This window comes from Phascolarctos cinereus, unplaced genomic scaffold (genome assembly GCF_003287225.1).
Source record: "Phascolarctos cinereus isolate Bilbo 61053 unplaced genomic scaffold, phaCin_HiC Scaffold_1;HRSCAF=81, whole genome shotgun sequence".
Lineage (NCBI taxonomy): Eukaryota > Metazoa > Chordata > Mammalia > Diprotodontia > Phascolarctidae > Phascolarctos > Phascolarctos cinereus.
Window position 1 is genome coordinate 92,063,707 of NW_027555514.1, and position 17,541 is coordinate 92,081,247.

Genomic DNA, 17,541 nt, shown 5'->3' on the forward strand with positions numbered 1-17,541 from the left:
CTAATATTAGTCATTTGCCTTGAAATATTGTACAATTATACCTTGGAGAACATATAGCAGAAAATAAAAATCATATAGAAATATAAAAGTAGAAGCCAGAAAGCCAATCAGTGCAGCTAAACAGATGTTTGCTTTTAGTTCTTGGTATCCAAAACCTTTTTCCCACACATTGAGCAGATGCCCTTTTTGTAAGCACAGCCTTGGCAGTAATGAGAACCTGGCTGATGCACAGAACTTTTACGAATTCTGCAAATGGAGAACTTATTCTTTCCATATGGGTCAAATCCTACTTTCTTTGAAGTCAAAGCTTTGTTTTCATTTAGTTTCCTTCCACCACTTTCTGTAGTGTTCCTTGCTCCTTCCTTCCAACTATCTGGAGTAATAACAGTACCAAGTTTCTTTTCATGTTTTTCACAAACCATTCTGTCAGAGGGACCAAGTCAGTTTAACTAAGGAACAGGTTTCTTTGAAATGTAAAGAATTGTTTGGCCCAGGAAACTCCTTCCAGGTCATCAATATTTCTGATTTTTCCAGGCTTTATTTCTGTTCTGTATGGATATGGGGAGAGGAGAGGGAAGCAACAGCACCACAGTCCCTTGGCAAATGAAGACAGGTTTCTTTTTTTGTTAAAAAAAAAAATGAAGGGTGTCTCTGTGTTTGTGTGTGAATTGGTTTCTACCCCGTTGTAGGGATCTGTTGAATGAAGTTCTTCACAATTTGTTTCCAGATATTCTTTGGACCCATCCTCAACTGATCACTGCACATCCCAAGTAGTCTACTCTCTCATATCAGGCTAACACAAATACCTTGCCAAATAAGCTGGATATGTGTGGAGTGAGGCCAAAGGTATCACCTTTGCAGTTCCCCACCTTGCTCCACACATAGACACTCCTTTCTTGTCCTTAGATCAGCAAGATACAAAATGTGAGTACAGATGAAATAGATGGGCTTGTTTGTAGAATGACCACTATCAGCTTCATAACATCACCCAAGGTGGGTCTTTGCCTCCAAGAAGAGCTTTGTTTGTCTGCAAAAGTCCCTGGAGATTACATCTTCCTGGTTGAGAGAGAGAGCCTTTAAGATCAGAGAAAATGCTCTGTAAAGTTTTCTCAAATCCCTGATGTCGCTTCAAGTTCTCAACTGAACTCCCAGGGACATTTCCAGCTTCTACTGATGATAAGAAGCTTTAGGGATCTGATAATGTGCCTCCTTATAAATCCTAAAAATGTCTTGGACCAAGTCGTTGGTGTTACATATGCACTTAAAACATGCTACCCATGTTATAACTATAGATGATTATCTCATTGTGTGAGCTGCATCCAACCCTTGGCTCAATGGAGCCTACCAGCTATAACTTGCTTCAGGCCTGGAGATCAGGTCCCTTAACACACACCAACCCTTTAGGGCTACTCCTAGATGCTAAGGGGATGAGTAACAGCCTTGCTTTAGGACCCCAGCCTGCCAGTGCCAGTAGGGGATTGGGAGAGTAGCTCTAGAATCTATTTGTATTACATGTGGCACCTTGTCTGAGATAAAATATGGGGCCCTTTGACTTTGTGGGGACCAGCTAAAGAGATTCTGTATCCAGGACTTTTGTTATTTCAGACCCTAGTTTTCAGAATTTTTTTCCCCTCTCTTTTCTTTTAGATCATAATTGCAAAGTCAGTTTTCTAGAGTGTTTTCTTACATAAAACCAATTTCTTTGTCATAACTTTTGCTTCTTTGAGTGTTTATTATATGATTGTACCAAATATAAGTATCACTGCTAATATAAGCAGAAAGAATTTAAATCCCTAGAATATTAATGGTTAAAAGTTCACCTAAAACATGCTATGATAGCTCACAAATACTTATATTTTTCTTTTGATTTTTAAAGAAGACCTAGAATATTTTCCTTATTATGACTTGAGTGCAGACCAGGGGTGGGGAACCTTCGGCCTCAAGGCCACAGGTGGCCTTCTAGGTTCTCAAATGCAGTTCTTTGCCTGACTGAGAGTTTTACAGAACAAATCCTTTTATTAAGGGGATTTGTTCTCTGAAGCTTGGATTCAGTCAAAGGGCTGCATTTGAGGACCTAAAGGGCCATATGTGACCTTCAGGCCACAGGTTCCCTACCCCTGACTATTTGTCTGAGTTCTTTGCAGACTGTGGGTCTATGGAGTAAGGTTTACCTCCTAACCTACAAAGCCTGAGTAGTTAACTCTAAGTGCTCAATCCCTTTCTAGGAGCCCCTACTTTTTTGAGAGATTTCCCAAGTATATTTTCTTTAAAATAACCTGCTTGTACTAGTGAGGCATGAATTAGAAACTGCGTTTGGATTATGCAACAGCAGGGGTATATTGGGGAAAATTTTGGTATATAGACTTAGAGGAAATTAGCTTGGACCTACAAGAGGATTGCCTATAGTATATGGTTGTGAGCTGGGATTTGGAGAGGTGTGAGTTAACCCCCCAAGTCCCAAAATATGAACCAGTATTCTTGTAAGCAAAGAAGCTGTGGTGCAGACCTGGGGCAATTGGGGTTAACATCCTCCTCATGGACATTGATCTGGGATTTAGCTATGGGCCTTTTGGACAAAAGGGATATGATTTTTGAAACTTTGGTAGGGAGCTCCTGAGACCCACCTATATGGAACATCATTGCTGATTGCTTTTTTAACCTTCCCAGAGGTTTTTATTTGTTTTTATCCTATGAACTACATTATTTTAAAATTGTTTTGAGAATTGTTTCTACTTGAGGGTATTGGAATGATTTTTGTTGAAATACTTTGCTCACACTCCTGATTCTGAGTGGTTCATTTTATGAGATGCAGGATAGCAATCCTCACGTATAGGAAATTTTGGTATGCTAGGTGCAGAAAAGGGACACCTAGAAATTTTGTGAAGACATCAGTTAGGTGGTCTTATTCACTGAAGGAATCATGAAAGAGTTTTCAATCAGAAGTGTTTGGCTTCTTTCCTGGAGAAAGTGACTTTTATTATTACAGTCCTTTGAGATCACCCTATATCAGCCACACACACACACACACACACATATATGTAATTATTTTGCTTCCTGTGATAACTATTCCTCCCAACTTTGGATCACTGAAAAATCTGATAAACTTGAGATAGATAGAGAGATGCATTCACAAAAGTAATTGATACCAGTATTAAACAGCACAAATCCAAAGATAGATTCCTAAGGACACAGTAATACAGAACTGCTTTTAGATTGAGATTGATCTGTTAATGAGTACTCTTTGGTTCCAGTTATATAACCACCTCTGAAACAATTTATCATCATATAACTCATATATCTCCATCTTGGACAACAGGAATGATTTTGTCAGAAGCTTTGGTGAAATCCAGTCATGCTGTGCTTAGGGGATAACTCTGATATTTTAGTCAAAAGAGCATTATGATTAGTCTGGTTTGACCTGTTTTTAATAATACCGTGCTGACTCCTCTCTTTCAGATATCTTGAAAATCAGTCCCCCAATTCCCTTAAAATTGTTTGCCATCAGCATAGGTACCTTCTCTATGTATATTTGGTCCAGCCCAGGTCTTCTTCTTATCTTTGCTGTCTCTGGTGTCATTTCTATATTCTCAACAGGCACTATGATGTCATGGGCAGCTAGATGGTGGAATGGATAAAGTGCTGGGCCTGAAGTCATGAAGACTCATCTTCTTGAGTTCAAATCTAGTCTCAGACACTTATTAGCTCTGTGACCCTGGACAAGTCATTTACTCTTGCTTGCCTCAGTTTCTCATCTCTAAAATCAGCTGGAGAAGGAAAGGTCAAACCACTCCAAATTCTTTGCCAAAAAAACCCCAAATGGAGTCATGAAGAGTCAAACGTGTCTGAAATGACTGAACAACAGAGTATGATTTCAGGATCCACAGGTGGTGACTGTACTATAATTAATGCTAAAAGAGTTTATTATAAATCATTTTTGTAGATATTTCACTTTTTTTTTCACTTTGTTGTCTTCTAATTATATCCCTAAATGCCATCTAGATGACTTTGCTTAAGGAGGCCTCTCACCAAACTTGTTTTTCTCTTCATTTCTTTTCCAATTGTGCTCTCATTTCTTTTCCAATTGTTTCCTTTAGTAGTCTCATTTCATTCATACAATCATTTGCAGATCTTTTTAGGAAAAAAATCTCTTGCATTTACTCATCCACAAATTCTAGTTGAACTTGTGCTCTGGTTGTGTTTTTCTTTGAGGCTTTTCTTGTAAATGTTTTAGAGTCATTCTTGTCATCTAGGTTTGTGTCTTGAGCATCCTTGTCATCGTAATAACCATTTGCTGCTGTTGTTTACTTGTTCTTCCAGCCTGACTTCATACTTTTTGTTAGGTTTAGCTGCTGAACACTTCTGAAGGGAATATCTGAGACATGCTTTATCCTATTTTGATTACTTTTAGGTTCCTCTGCTGTTTTCTTGGAGTACTGAGTATTGTGTTATTCAAGATCTATTCAGCCACTCCCCTACCCATGGGTACTCTTTGCATTCGTGTGTATTTTTCCCTCTGAGCAATTCAGATTTAAGTGAATTTCAAGTGTCTTCTTTCCCCACTCTTTCCTTCTTTTATACAAAATCTATATAAAGGCTTTTATTTGTGTGCCCTAATTATGTGAGATGATTTCCCTTCCCCTCCCCCTACTCCAGTATATTCCTTCTCCCCTTTCTTTCCTACTTCTTTTAAGCATCTTCATGTAAGAAAACCGGTCCTATGTGGGTAGTGTCACTGGTTCCCAACTCCTTTCAGTTGTGACTTTCTCTTTAGTAATACCCTCAGATCTACCCCTTAGGGGTATGGATTTCTTTAATCTGTTCAGGAATAACAAGAGCCTAAAGCAATTGTCCTTAGCAGAACTAACTCCAGCCCTTCCTCCCATAAGGATTACTGTAGAACTCAGTTATGCCTTGGTTTCTTTTGAAGGTCTTTCTCTATTTGAAAAGTCATAAAATATAAATCATTAAGAATCTTATTTCAACTCTCTCTCTCTCTCTCTTTCTCTCTTTTTTTTTTCTCTCTCTCTCTCTCCCTCTCTCACTGCTTTATCCACTGTACAACCTAGAGGCCTCAAACAAGGACGCAAAAAGCTATTAAACATTTATAATAACCTCTTGATGTTTGAAAAAGCAATACCTTTACAGCAAGTGACAAAACAGTAAATAATCTCTCGATGAAAAAGGATTGGTAAAGCAGATTCAAATAGAGAAAAAGCAAAAGAGAAAGGAAAAAAGAGAGAGACAGTTGGACACAGCCAGTGTTGAGGGTGGTGTAGCAAGAGAGACTGAGCATGGAAGTGTAGGATCCACTGAGTTCTGTCTCTTTAGCTTAATGGATGCAATACCCCGTATCTCCATCTTACACTCAGCACTGACTAGAGTCTATCAGAGTCACAGCGACCTCCCCTTTTCACACACCATAGAATCAAAGTTGAAGCCAATTGGCAGGCTGTGGCATAAAACAAACAACAGCTCTTGTCCCCACTGTCATGGATGCACTGTCTTCCCCTACTGCATCTCCATACTTCTCCAATGCAGTAGCACTAAACCTTCTCCAATCAGTGCTGCTATAACTTCTCATCTTTTACCTTCAGAACACTTGCTCATTTCTTGCCTCTTGTGAGGTTTCTGGTCTCCCCTTCATTTTAGTTGAGGGTGAAGGTGAAGGAGACTGCCCTTTCTGACACAGTCACAGCCCCCAGGGGCTCAAATAGACAGATATTAAATAACATGTCTACCAGCAAACACCAATTTCTAATGTCCTGAAATATAAATAATTATTATAAATCATCCTCTGACAAGTGATCTCTCACTCTTTTTCTTCCTCACCCAAACCCTTTTCATTCTCAACAACTCTCCTCTGTTTGAAAGGCTCTCTTTCTCAAGCTGCTGAAAGCCATGAGACCATTTTGGTTTGCCTAGAGGACTTCACCTGACTCTTGAGCAACAGAATAAAGGGAAGGGTAGAAATGACAGAAATCTCATTGAGACTTTACACTAATGTAGGAGACAGCCAAATCATAGAAAGAATGATATACTATTAAATTAAAAAGACTATATATTATTCTAAGGTATACTTTCAGGGCAATATTACCAGTAAATAATTCATCATTATAAAAAAAGATTTTTACAAATTTCTCCAACAGGCCCTCTGACTCTCATTCTTGTGGGGAAAAGTGGAGTTGGGAAGAGCGCAACAGGAAACAGTATCCTCAAGAAAACTGTATTTACTTCCAAACTGTCAGCACAACCCGTAACCAAGGCAGTACAGGAAAGTAGCGGGACATGGAAAAGAGGGACATTGCTTGTCGTGGATACTCCTCCCATTCTGAAGGATGTAGATTTGATAAACCAGTGGAAAAAGGATTTTTGCATTCTAATTATGGTGATTCAATTGGGCCGGTACACAGAAGAGGACAAGGAAGTCTACAGATATGTGAAAAAGGTTTTTGAAAAGGCCCGTAAGAAAATGGTTCTCCTTTTTACAAGGAAAGAAGATTTAGGGGGGGGCAGTCTCAGTGATTATGTGAAAAATTCAGGCAATAAGCATCTTAAGAAACTCATTAAAAAACATAAGATTCCATACTGTGCTTTCAATAACAAAACTGCTGAAGAGGAAGAGAAGCAAAGTCAATTGGATGACTTGATGAGAAAAATTGAGGCTCTCAAATGTGTTAAAACTTCACCCCAAACACAGTAAGATAGGCAAGTTCTGCCTTCTGCATTTCTGCACCCTCTTTTCAGAGCTCTTCTCCTCCTATCCCTACTGTCAGCCCCCTGACAGCCCAAGGCTCCTGAGTGTGGTCCCTCTCCAGGGAAGAGAGCCTTTGTGTGGCACAGAGAGTTCTTGAAGACACCAAGGGCATCAAAATCTGTAGTCCAGAGTTATGAGTTCCCCTGGCACATGGTTTCCCTTATTTATATGCCTCCCTGCTAGGTTTCTCTAAATCCGTCCTCAATCTCCTCTACAGACATTGCATGCATTAGTGCAAGAGCATGACTTAGATTCATGTATGGACTCAGATGTTCTGATCATCCCTGCTTATGCTTTTGATTGAGTAACTGGTGTTTGATTATTTCTGTCTGTTCTTTCTCATAAATAATTGCTATGATCATTCCTAGTTCTGCTTTATTTTTAACAAATAAATGTATGTGCAAGAATGCATGTTGTCATGATTACTGGTTTCATTTAAATGGAAGGAAGAAAAGAAGGAACAAAGGAAAGTACAAATAAGCAAAAGAAGGAAGGAAGGAAACAAGCATTTTTAAGCAGTTACTATGTGCCAGGCACTCACAAGCAAAAAGAAGACAGTCCCTACCCTCAAGAAGATTGCATTCAAATGCAGAAAGTCAACGCACCAAAGGGAGCTGAAAAGAGAGGAGGAAAAGGTATTCTGCCCACCAGGATTAGGTTTGGGAGGGGAAGGAAGAGGCTGGCCAGGGTTGTCCCCAGAAAATGGAGGCTACAGGAGGAACTCATCAATGGGACAAGGGAGGCAGTAATATTTGAAGTTGAGAAGACTGCCGGGTTCATTGGTTGTTCCATGGCAAGCAGATTCCAGGCTCTGAGGGAAATTCCAGAGCAGGACAACATATTTTGGAAATCTGAGAGCTGGGAACAAGGTTGGGAGGGGACTGAAGACTGGCTTGGATCCATCCACAAAGTGCAGGGATTCACCAATGTGAGAAAGGGAACATACTTGTCCGAGAGGTGATTTCAGGTTGAGAGGGTCACAGGCATGATTGGATATTTCAGGTGAAAGAGGTTCTAAGTGATTAGGGAAGTTCCAGGGTGAGACAGCATGGTTTGGAAGTCTGAGAGCCTAGAAGAGGACCAGAAAGGGACACTCAAGGAGACTCAACAGCTAAAATAGGAAGTAGTAAGAGTATATCTTTCCCTATAACCAGCTTAACCCTAGGATCCAGATAGAGTATTTTGAATTATGGCAACATTGCATAACTGTTTCTGTGAGCTCCAGGACCAGCAGTCTAAATGCAAGTTGGGTGAGTAAGGCAGCCAGGAGAACGAGAGTTGGAGTACCAGTGACATGTCTCCTTCTTCCTTGCAACAAGGGCAGAGTGTTTGTTAATTGATTTCATCTATAATAGCAACCCTTCTCCTTCTCCAATTTACATGCCTCCCAGCAAACAGTTGCACGTTAATCCAAAAGAATAAGTGATGAGGAAACTTCAGGCAATTCAAGTGTTCCCTCATAGTAATCAAGCAGACTAAATCAGTGCTAAATGCTAAGGATACAAAGAAAGAGTTAAATAGTTCCCACCTTCAAGGTGCTCACAATGTATTAAGAGAAATAACATGCGTCTATGTACAAATATAACTATATACAAACACGATATACACTTGATAAATTGGGGATAATTAACGGAAGGAAGACACTAGAATTAAGAAGAATTGAGAAAAGATTCCTGTAGAAGGTAAGATTCTAGCTGGGACTTGAAGGAAGTCAGGAAAGCCAGGAGGCAGAGATGAGAAGGGAGAGCTTTCCAGGCATGGGGGACAGTGAGTGAAAATGCCAAGAGTAGGGAAATGAAGTGATTCCAGGACCCTTAAAAGGGATTGGGCTCTGATTTCTTGAAGGTCATGTATGTCAATTTTCTCCTATACTACAGGGTTTTTTTGGTAACCTTAAGCACATTATCAGGTCTAGGTCCTCTGCCAATGGCTCCAATCTCAACAGATGGTGTTTGCTCAATTATAGGGGTTGGTCTCCCGCACCTCAGTTCCATTTAGTCAATAATAGATTAGTTTTTACAGAAGAAATTTATACCAAAGGCATATTCACATAGATTACTCCATAATACATGGGGCTTAATCTCCCCCCCCCCCCAAATAACCCCTCAGTCTCTGTGGAGAAAAAGGGAATTAGTTTCATAGTTTAGCTCAGGTCCTATACAGCACAGTCCTAAGTTCCAAGCCCAAAACCTAGCTTGGACTGGGTCCCAGGCACTCTGGTTTCTCTGGGATCAACTGCTGTAACATTCGACTTGGAATCCTTCCTGGCTTCAAGATCATCTTGGCTTGAGCTCACATTCAGATGGGGATTTTACTGCTTATACCTGAAACTGAGGACAGGTAAAAGAACCAAGACAAACACTTCAAAGAAGGGGTAAAAAAGAGAAGAGTGAAGGGGAAAAAAATCCTCCTTCCCCCTCATTCATTCAGTTCATGGTGCCTGTGCTGTGAACGAACTTTGTGATCCTCACCTTCTGAACACAACAAGCATGAATGCTGTACAGAAAAGAAAGATTCTCCCAGGCTATCCAGTTCTAAAGATGCAGCCTGTTCCAGCTATATAGTCAATCAGAGCAGGCTACATCTACTCCCATGGTAGGAGAAAGCAGAATGTAGGGTGCCTCTATGTTAGGCAATCTGGGCATTCTCAAGGCAAATTTCTTCATAAGGAAATCGTTGGTAACTTTGGAGAGAGAAGTTTCAGTTGAATGAGAGGACAGAAGCTAGAGAAATAAGAAGAGAGTAAAAGCACAACATATAGGTGGTTGCCCACTTTTTATAGGAGAAGGATCAGAAAATCAATATCACATGTTGTTCCTCACACATCCATTCCCACCTGGACTTTAAAAGAAAATAAAGTTGCAAAGAACAGTTAAGATGAAATCCCTTCTAACGGAGTAGAGAGAAGCTTGGGTCTCCCTCCAATGGTTGAGTCTTTTTCAAGTCTGTAATAAGTGAATTTTAGTGTGTGAAGGTGGATTTTTTGTTATTCTTTCTTAGAATTTTCTTCCAGGATCCATAGCCACAAAAATCTGTACTTCTCAGGTGTTAGATATGACTTCTCACTACCATGGTTGGAAACAGTTGCTACTGCAGTTACAGTAGATATAGCGATGAAGTGATGTAAAATTGTAAGGCTATTGCAGGCAATATGCCTTCTTTGTCTGTTACCCTTTAGATCAAGTGGGCGCTGGTCAGTGACCCATAGGGGTGAATGTGCAAGCTGAATGCTGCGTGTGCCTTGATCGGCCCCTATCAAGGCTTGGGAGAGAGAATCTGTGTGTTTGCTTCAACTGGCCCCCATTGCGGCTTGAAGGGATTTAGGGGAGTGCACAAGTTGTGCTTGTCTCAAATGACCCCATTGAGATGGAGGGGTAGTTGCCCCCCACTTCACACTGGCTCCTTTGAGAAGGGTTGTCAGGGAATGCTGTAGGAATTGGAGCTCCCATTATCAGCAAACTCCCTTTGAGAAGACTAGACTAGAATAAAGTAAGCTTATTTAACCCTTATTATCACTTCATTCCTGTCTCCCTGTCTTCCTGCCTGACTGGATCAAAAGTGAACCTGCTAATGAGAAAGGTGCTAGAAGCCCTCCTGTGTCTCCTACCTAAGAAATGGTGTAGTTGGTGTGTTGACTTGTCTGACAAGGTCTTCGAATCTGCAATTGCAGATTCAAAGAAGCTAAAGTGAATCCAAGAATGATGTAATGATAAGTATCTAAAATGCTTATGCTTTGACTAAGCCACTTTGACAGGATATGGTTTTCCTGTTATAAAAGCAGTTTATATCTTTTTAGATACATTAGACCTCCAGCTATGCTATTGTCATGATTGAAACCTGAGAAACTGAGGCAAAAAGCTCCTAGCAAATCAATTTATTAGCAATAGATGGCAGTTTGCCAGTAAAGTGTTGAGGAAATTGAGGGGAATGGTGCAGCAAGTGGTAGTGGTTAATTGTGGAAACTGAGTGAACCACATTAACTCCATCTTGTGACTCAATTCTAGAGCTTGCTCCATCCTCTTTCTGTTCAGTTATGGGTCTAGTCCAATTCCCATCTTGTGAGAAAACTTTACTCGGTTGTTAGAATTGGGAGAAAACCTCATTGCATTGTTTGAGCTTAGCCTTGTGTGACTGGTAAGTTGGATCTACTTGCTGTTTAGAGACCTTTAACTAAGGAAATTGACAATGCTGACCAGAAACCCAGTCAGATTCAATGAATGATGCAAGGAGTTTTCTCACAGTTATAGATCTCAAGTAACTCATATGTCTCATCTGAAAACTGGCCCCATACTGATCAATCAGGTATGGTTTTTCATGGTTTTTTTTATTATTATTATTTACGGTACCTGGGGGAAGTACGACACCTCCTTTTCTGATTTCAGAGAATTGCATTTGTTTGTTCTTCCCCTCCCAACATGGAAAATCCCTAATGCTTCCTCCAATTAGAAATCAGATTACCTAATGTTGTAACCTAGTTAATTGTTTCCTTTTAATTAATTGATCTTGTTTGACTAATTGTTTTGAATATGTGTAGTCTGTCTCCCTCTGTATTTGGGATCCAGGCTTAAGCTGAGGAGGTCTGGTCCTGGTTTATTGAGTAATTGTATTGCTTAATAAATGAATATGCCCAGAAATTCAAACCTTGGTTTCCTCAGTCATTTTACCTTTCACCCATCACAGTGGGTCCAAGACCATCTCTGTTGGTTTAAGGACCCAGAGCAGAGTTCATAGAGCATGTAACAGGCATAAATAAGGGCATTAGAATTGGGAATGTAAACAATAAATGTGGAACACAGGTCTCAGTTTGAGGAACATGATATTGATTCACATGGGCATTTATACGTTCTGATTGGTTAGGGTAGCTTTGAGGCTTTCCATTGTCATCATGTAAGTCTGTTTCACATAATTATTTTTGAGGAGAACAGGGAATTCGCAATGGTGACAGGTGAGTAAAGCTCAGGATGTTTTCTATCCTCGTGTGACTTGTGTTTGACCATGGACTAACCATGATTGTGATAGGTGGTGAGGATCCTAAAAATAAGGAGCTAATGCTGGCAGAGGCTTTTTAAGAGAAATAAGGAACTTGGCCTGACAGTTGAGCTGCAGAGGCTCAGTTATGCAGAAAAGGGTAAGTTGGCTAGCAGGGAAGCTTAGCTGAACACCAAAATCAAGCTGCCCTATCAGCTTTAGGCAGAATTCCATACACACTTCTTAATCTACGATGATTGATAAGAATCAAGCAACATAAGTAATTAAAGGATGTGACTAAACAAAAGTGATTGATCAGTAGTTGATTAATTTTCACATCATTACCTGCAAAAAGCAGTACTCTACTTAAGTCTCTGGGTATCTTCAAAAAACCAAGAGTATACATACCAAGAAACACTACTTGTAGTGCAAATTATGGCCATTATTGCTGCTGTGATGATTGTTATATATAGGTTAATGTCCTATTGATGTCTAAAACTAAGCCTCTCTAAAATGAAACTAATGAGAACAAAACTGAAAGCACACCTAGGTATAGTTTAAGTACCTTACACTTGTTAACAGGATTTTTACTGAGTCAGTCTCTTAACTGGGAATGCTCAGAGCTGTACAAAGCAGGCCTAGAGATGACAGTGCTAGTAATCAAGTAGTGGTTTAATTAATCAATTTCAGAGTGAGGAATGCTCTTTAAGCTGAAGTAAAGGCACAGCTTCTATACATAAATCACAGGAGGGGAAGGATGGGAGAAGGTGGATTACAAACAATCATATCCCAGAGTCTGAGTGGTTTCCCACCACAAACCCACAAATCCCACAATACAAAAAACTCTTTGATTATTTCAAATTTGAAGGGTCTTGACCAGCCCCAAGACACAGATCCAGGGTTCTGTGATAGGAACAGGTTCTACAATCTTTGATTTGATTCACTTAAGGGACACAGGTACAAGAATGAAGTGATTGTGAGAGGTTGTCAAGGGTTTTGATGTATCATTTCAAGCTGCATTACTAATTCTGAGTCTCAGGCAAGAAGGGCAATTCTGAGAATCTAATCTATTAGTATATTCATTACAATATCATATTGATTAATGTGAAAAATCATAATTTCCTTCACACACTCTGGTCCCAAACTGTTCAGTCATTACAACTTAATCTAGTCTTGTCTTCCTCATTCCCACAAACCTTAAGTAAAATTCTTTGCATTCTGGTTAAGCCAAACCAGGCCCCCAAACAACAAGACGGCTGGCCCTTTACCCACACTTTGCCCCCATTCCACAACCATGAGTCGCCGATGATTTTTTTATAAACTACTCTAAGGAGATGAAATTGTACTCATTTCACAATGTGTGCTGATTTCATTTTCCTGTTATTTTGCTATTTTTTAAAAATACTGATTAAATGTTTTATTATTTTATTGATTATGATTTTCATGTTAATTTGGTATCTTAAATGGTATCTGGATCTTAAAATGGTATCTACTTGATTATATTGACCTGGCTTACCTTGAGCAATTCCTAGTGTGACATTTAAAAAGTTCCAGAGACATAATTTCTGGTTAACCATTTCATTAATGATGTTAGCATATTACAAATAAAATGGGTCAGTGACACTCCCTAATGCTAAAGACTAATCGTGGAGTGGGCTCAGAGTTTATGTGCCCTTAGAAGACTAGGTATTGCTGAGTGTGGCAATCAACTGGGATTGGCTAACAATTAATGAGAAGCCCTTTGACCCTGCAATACTACTACTTGGTCTATTTCCAAAGATAATTAGGGAGAAAGGAAAATATGTTCTAAAATGTTTATAGCAGATCTCTTTGTGGTGGCAAAGAACTAGAACTTGCAGGATGCCCATCAATTGGGTAATGGCTGAACAAGTTGTAGTATGTGATCACGATGGAATGTTATTGTGCCATAAGAAATGATGAGCTCAACGATTTCAGAAAAACATGACAAGATTCGAACAAAATAATGAAGAATGAAATGAGCAGAACCAAGAGAACCTTGTATATAATAACAGTAATATTGTTTTAAGAATGACTATGAGTTAATTTTTTCACCATTATAAATACCCGAATGAACTATAAAGAACACATGAAGAAAAATGCAATCTACTTCCAGAGAAAGAACTGATAAATAGAAGGATATATATAATATATAGAAAATACAATAATTTTACATATCTATACCTATTTGTGTCTGATGGTAGCCTTCTCTAGGTGGGGTGGTGAGGGAAGAAAAACAAATTTATCTGAAAATTTTGTTATATATTTGAAAGGAATAGCGAGTTGTATATGGTAGATTTTCAGTTTCACGTGCAATCACCTTTTTTATTGTAGTATGTTATAGAAATGCTTGTTTTATTCTATAAATTAAAAATAAAATTTAAAAAATGAGAAAAATAAGTATTATAGTGAGAGGTGGACCTGTTCTAATGAGGGGCTAGAGGACTTAACTTTGATCATGTCATTTACTCCTAAATTTCCCAGCCTTGGGTAATGTAATCAAAGACTTTAACCCCACCCAAACCTATGTAGTGCACAGTGGCTTCTCCATCTGGGTAGGGTCTGAGCAAAATTGAGGAGAAAGTTAATTCAATCTCATTATCAGCAATGTCCTTCAGAGACTGAACAACCTATAGGCTTCAGAAAAAAAATCCTGGTCCTAATCCAATAATCGATTATTAGTATGAGAGAGAAATAATCATTTTTCTCACTTGTTTCTAACTGCATATGTGCAAAACAAACCAGATAAGATGAATTACCATAAAACTTCCTGTAATTGGACCGAAGTTTAAAATGATCCAGAGCTGGTCATCCCCACAGGCTACTATAATTTCACTGGTACTAACTGTTTTCTTTTGTGGTTTGATCTTCTTGACGTCCCCTGCTACTGACTCCTGTGAGGAGAAAATAGATTTAATGTTATTAGTTCCTTTCCTGCCTCCTGCCTAAGCTATCTTATCTGATTGCCCTGTGAGCTCTGATTTGATCCAGAGTTACATCTAGTTTACATTCTCAGAACATCATTTGAACCACATCCTCTTTTCCCTAGAGAATTATATTTTCTTGGTCCAATAAACTGCTTTCTTTAAGTCCCAGTCAAAACTCCACCTTCTATGAGAAGCTTTTTGTGATTCCATTTAATTCTAGTGCCTTCCCTCTACTGATTATTTCCAATTTACCATGTAAATGTTTTTCCTTTTTGCATAGTTGTATGAACATTATATTCCCCCACTAGCCTGAACTCAAGAGCAGGGGCTGTCTTTGCCTTTCTTTGTATCCCCAGTGCTTAGCATAGTGCCTGGCACATAGTAGGTGCTTAACAAATGTTTATTTATGGAAACAGAGCACAACTTCTCCTTGACTTCATGGAAATGGTCCTTAGCAGTTGCCATAACCTATTATGTACTATATTTTACAAGCTACTGTATATATTATATTTTCTGTATCTATGTTATGTTACACAAATACTTCAAAGGGTCTGTGATCTCAATATAAGCATTCCTTACATTGCAACTCATCCATGCCAGTGAACACCATGTTACATGGTCATTTAAGAGATGCAAGCCTGTTCAGTTTATGAATTACTGAATGGAAGTCTCAAGTCAATATGAATAGTTTTAATGCACCTATATAGATAGAATGCTTTAGGATTTAGAGACTGGGTTAGGAATTTAGAATTATCATGAATTCAGGCCATAGACAAACATCCAGTTCTTGGGCTGTAATGGAAGACAATTTGGATAAACATTAAGCCATATTTATATATTCTTTGCTACTTGACACGTGTGTTCATTGTGTAGTCTCTTTTACGTGAAATAATTTATCCCATTTTACATCTCCTTTTCCCTTTCTTCCAGTACATTTCTCCCTTTTTTTTTTTTTAGACAATGATGCCATCATATTCAACTAATGCCCTCTGTCTATGTATAGTCCTTTAACTGCCCTGAGAATGAGAAATCTCTTAGGGGTTACAAGTATTACCTTCCCATGTAGGAATATAAACAGTTCAAGTTTTGTTGAATCCCTTATGATTTCTCATTCCTCTTTACTTTTTTATGCTTTTATTGAGTCTTGTATCTGAAAGTCAAACTTTCTCTTTTGCTCTTATCTTTTTATCAGGAATGCTTGAAAATCCTCATTTCATTGACTATCCATTTTTCCCCCTGAAGGATTGTACTCAATTTTGCTGGGTAGGTAATTCTTGGTTGTAATCATAGCTCTTTTGCCCTTGGGAATATCATATTCCAAGCCCTTTAATGTAGAAACTCTTAAATTGTGTGTTATCCTGACTGCAGCTCCACAATATTTGAATTGTTTCTTTCTGGTTGCTTGTAATTCTCCTTGTGCGAGATGATCTCTCAGAAGTGAAGCCTCCTCAAAGGGTCATTAATTCTTGTCAATGGTTCTAGTATTGTTGCTTTTGAGTGGTACATGTGTACCAACACTAAGTGAAGACCCCTCAGAATAGAAGACCCCCTCCCCTAGCCTTCTCCCTCCCCTACTCTTAGATATGTTAGCAGAAATTCCTGAGCCATAAGAGCATCCTGTCTATCTCATCCTCTACCTACTTGTATGACCTTGGGTAAAAGGCTACTGAAACTGTGAGGCCCTGAAAAGGGGAACATGCTAACATAATTTCTATACCACTTTGTTCTCTCTGTTACTGGGGTAGTTTTTACATGAATAGATTGTACACCTGAGGCTCAGCCAATGAGCCGACAGGAAGGGGGTTAGGTTGGGCTGCTGCATTAGGGTCTATATAATCTTGTCTTAAACAAAGAACACCCACACTCTTGGGGCAGCTTAGGCAGCATGGGGGTGACCTTTATCGAGAAAGTCAATCAAGAAATTTCTCCTTTTTGCAAACTTTTGTCAAGACTCTGGTTTTAATTTGGGTGGGTGGTCTCTGTCTCACATGTCCTTGACCTGGGAGGTTTCAAATTTAGCTGGGAGTTTTCATTTTGGGATCTCTTTTAGGAGGCGATCAGCAGATTCTTTCAATTTCTATTTTCTCTCTGTTTCTAATTTTTTTGAAAGATGATGTCTAGGCTCGTTGTTGTTCATGGCTTTCAGATAGTTCAATAATTCTTAAATTATCTCTCTTGGATCTATTTTTGAAGTCAGTCTTTTTCCAAAGAGATACCTCACATTTTCTTCTATATTTTTATTCTTTTGATTTTTTTAAATATAAATTTATTTATTTTTAGTTTTCAACATTTACTTCCACAAGATTTTGAGTTCCAAATTTTCATCCCATCTCACCCCTCTCCCAAGATGGCATGCATTCTGAATACCCCTTCCACTAGTCTGCCCTCTCTTCTATCTCTCCCCCCCTTCTCTTATCCCCTTCCCCTTCTATTTTCCTGTAGGGCAGGATAGATTTCTGTACCCCATTTCCTATATTTCTTATTTCCCAGTTGCATATGAAAAGATTTTTTTAAACATGTTTTTTTTAAAACTTTGGGTTCCAAATTTTCTCCCTTCTTCCCTCCTCACCCACCCTCATTGAAAAGGCAAGCAACTCAATATAGGTTGTACATGTGCAGTTATGCAAAACACTTCCATAGTAGACATGTTGTGAAAAACTAACTCTATTTCCCTTAATCCTATCCTGCCCTCCCATTTATTCTGTTCTTTCTTTTGACCCTGTCCCTCCTCAGAAGTATTTGCTTCTGATTACCCCCTTTCCCAATCTGCTCTCCTCTCTATCATCCCCTGCTCTCTTGTCCCCTTCCCCCTATTTTCCTGTAGGGTAAGACAGATTTCAATACCCAATTGAGTGTATATGTTATTCCCTCCTT

The 17,541-nt window shown here is 39.0% G+C and overlaps 1 protein-coding gene and 1 pseudogene across 1 annotated transcript in view; one reads left to right on the top strand and one right to left on the bottom strand.

Moving 5' to 3' along the window:
- LOC110201974 (GTPase IMAP family member 4-like) overlaps window positions 1-7,161 on the top strand; it is a 46,326-nt gene extending 39,165 nt beyond the window's left edge. The window contains exon 5 of the mRNA XM_078152854.1: window positions 6,147-7,161. Within this exon, the coding sequence (XP_078008980.1) occupies window positions 6,147-6,155 (9 nt within the window). The 3' untranslated portion in view covers window positions 6,156-7,161. The remainder of the gene's footprint in view (window positions 1-6,146) is intronic.
- LOC144456847 (cysteine-rich PDZ-binding protein pseudogene) lies at window positions 63-422 on the bottom strand (annotated as a pseudogene).
- Window positions 7,162-17,541: the final 10,380 nt, after the last annotated feature.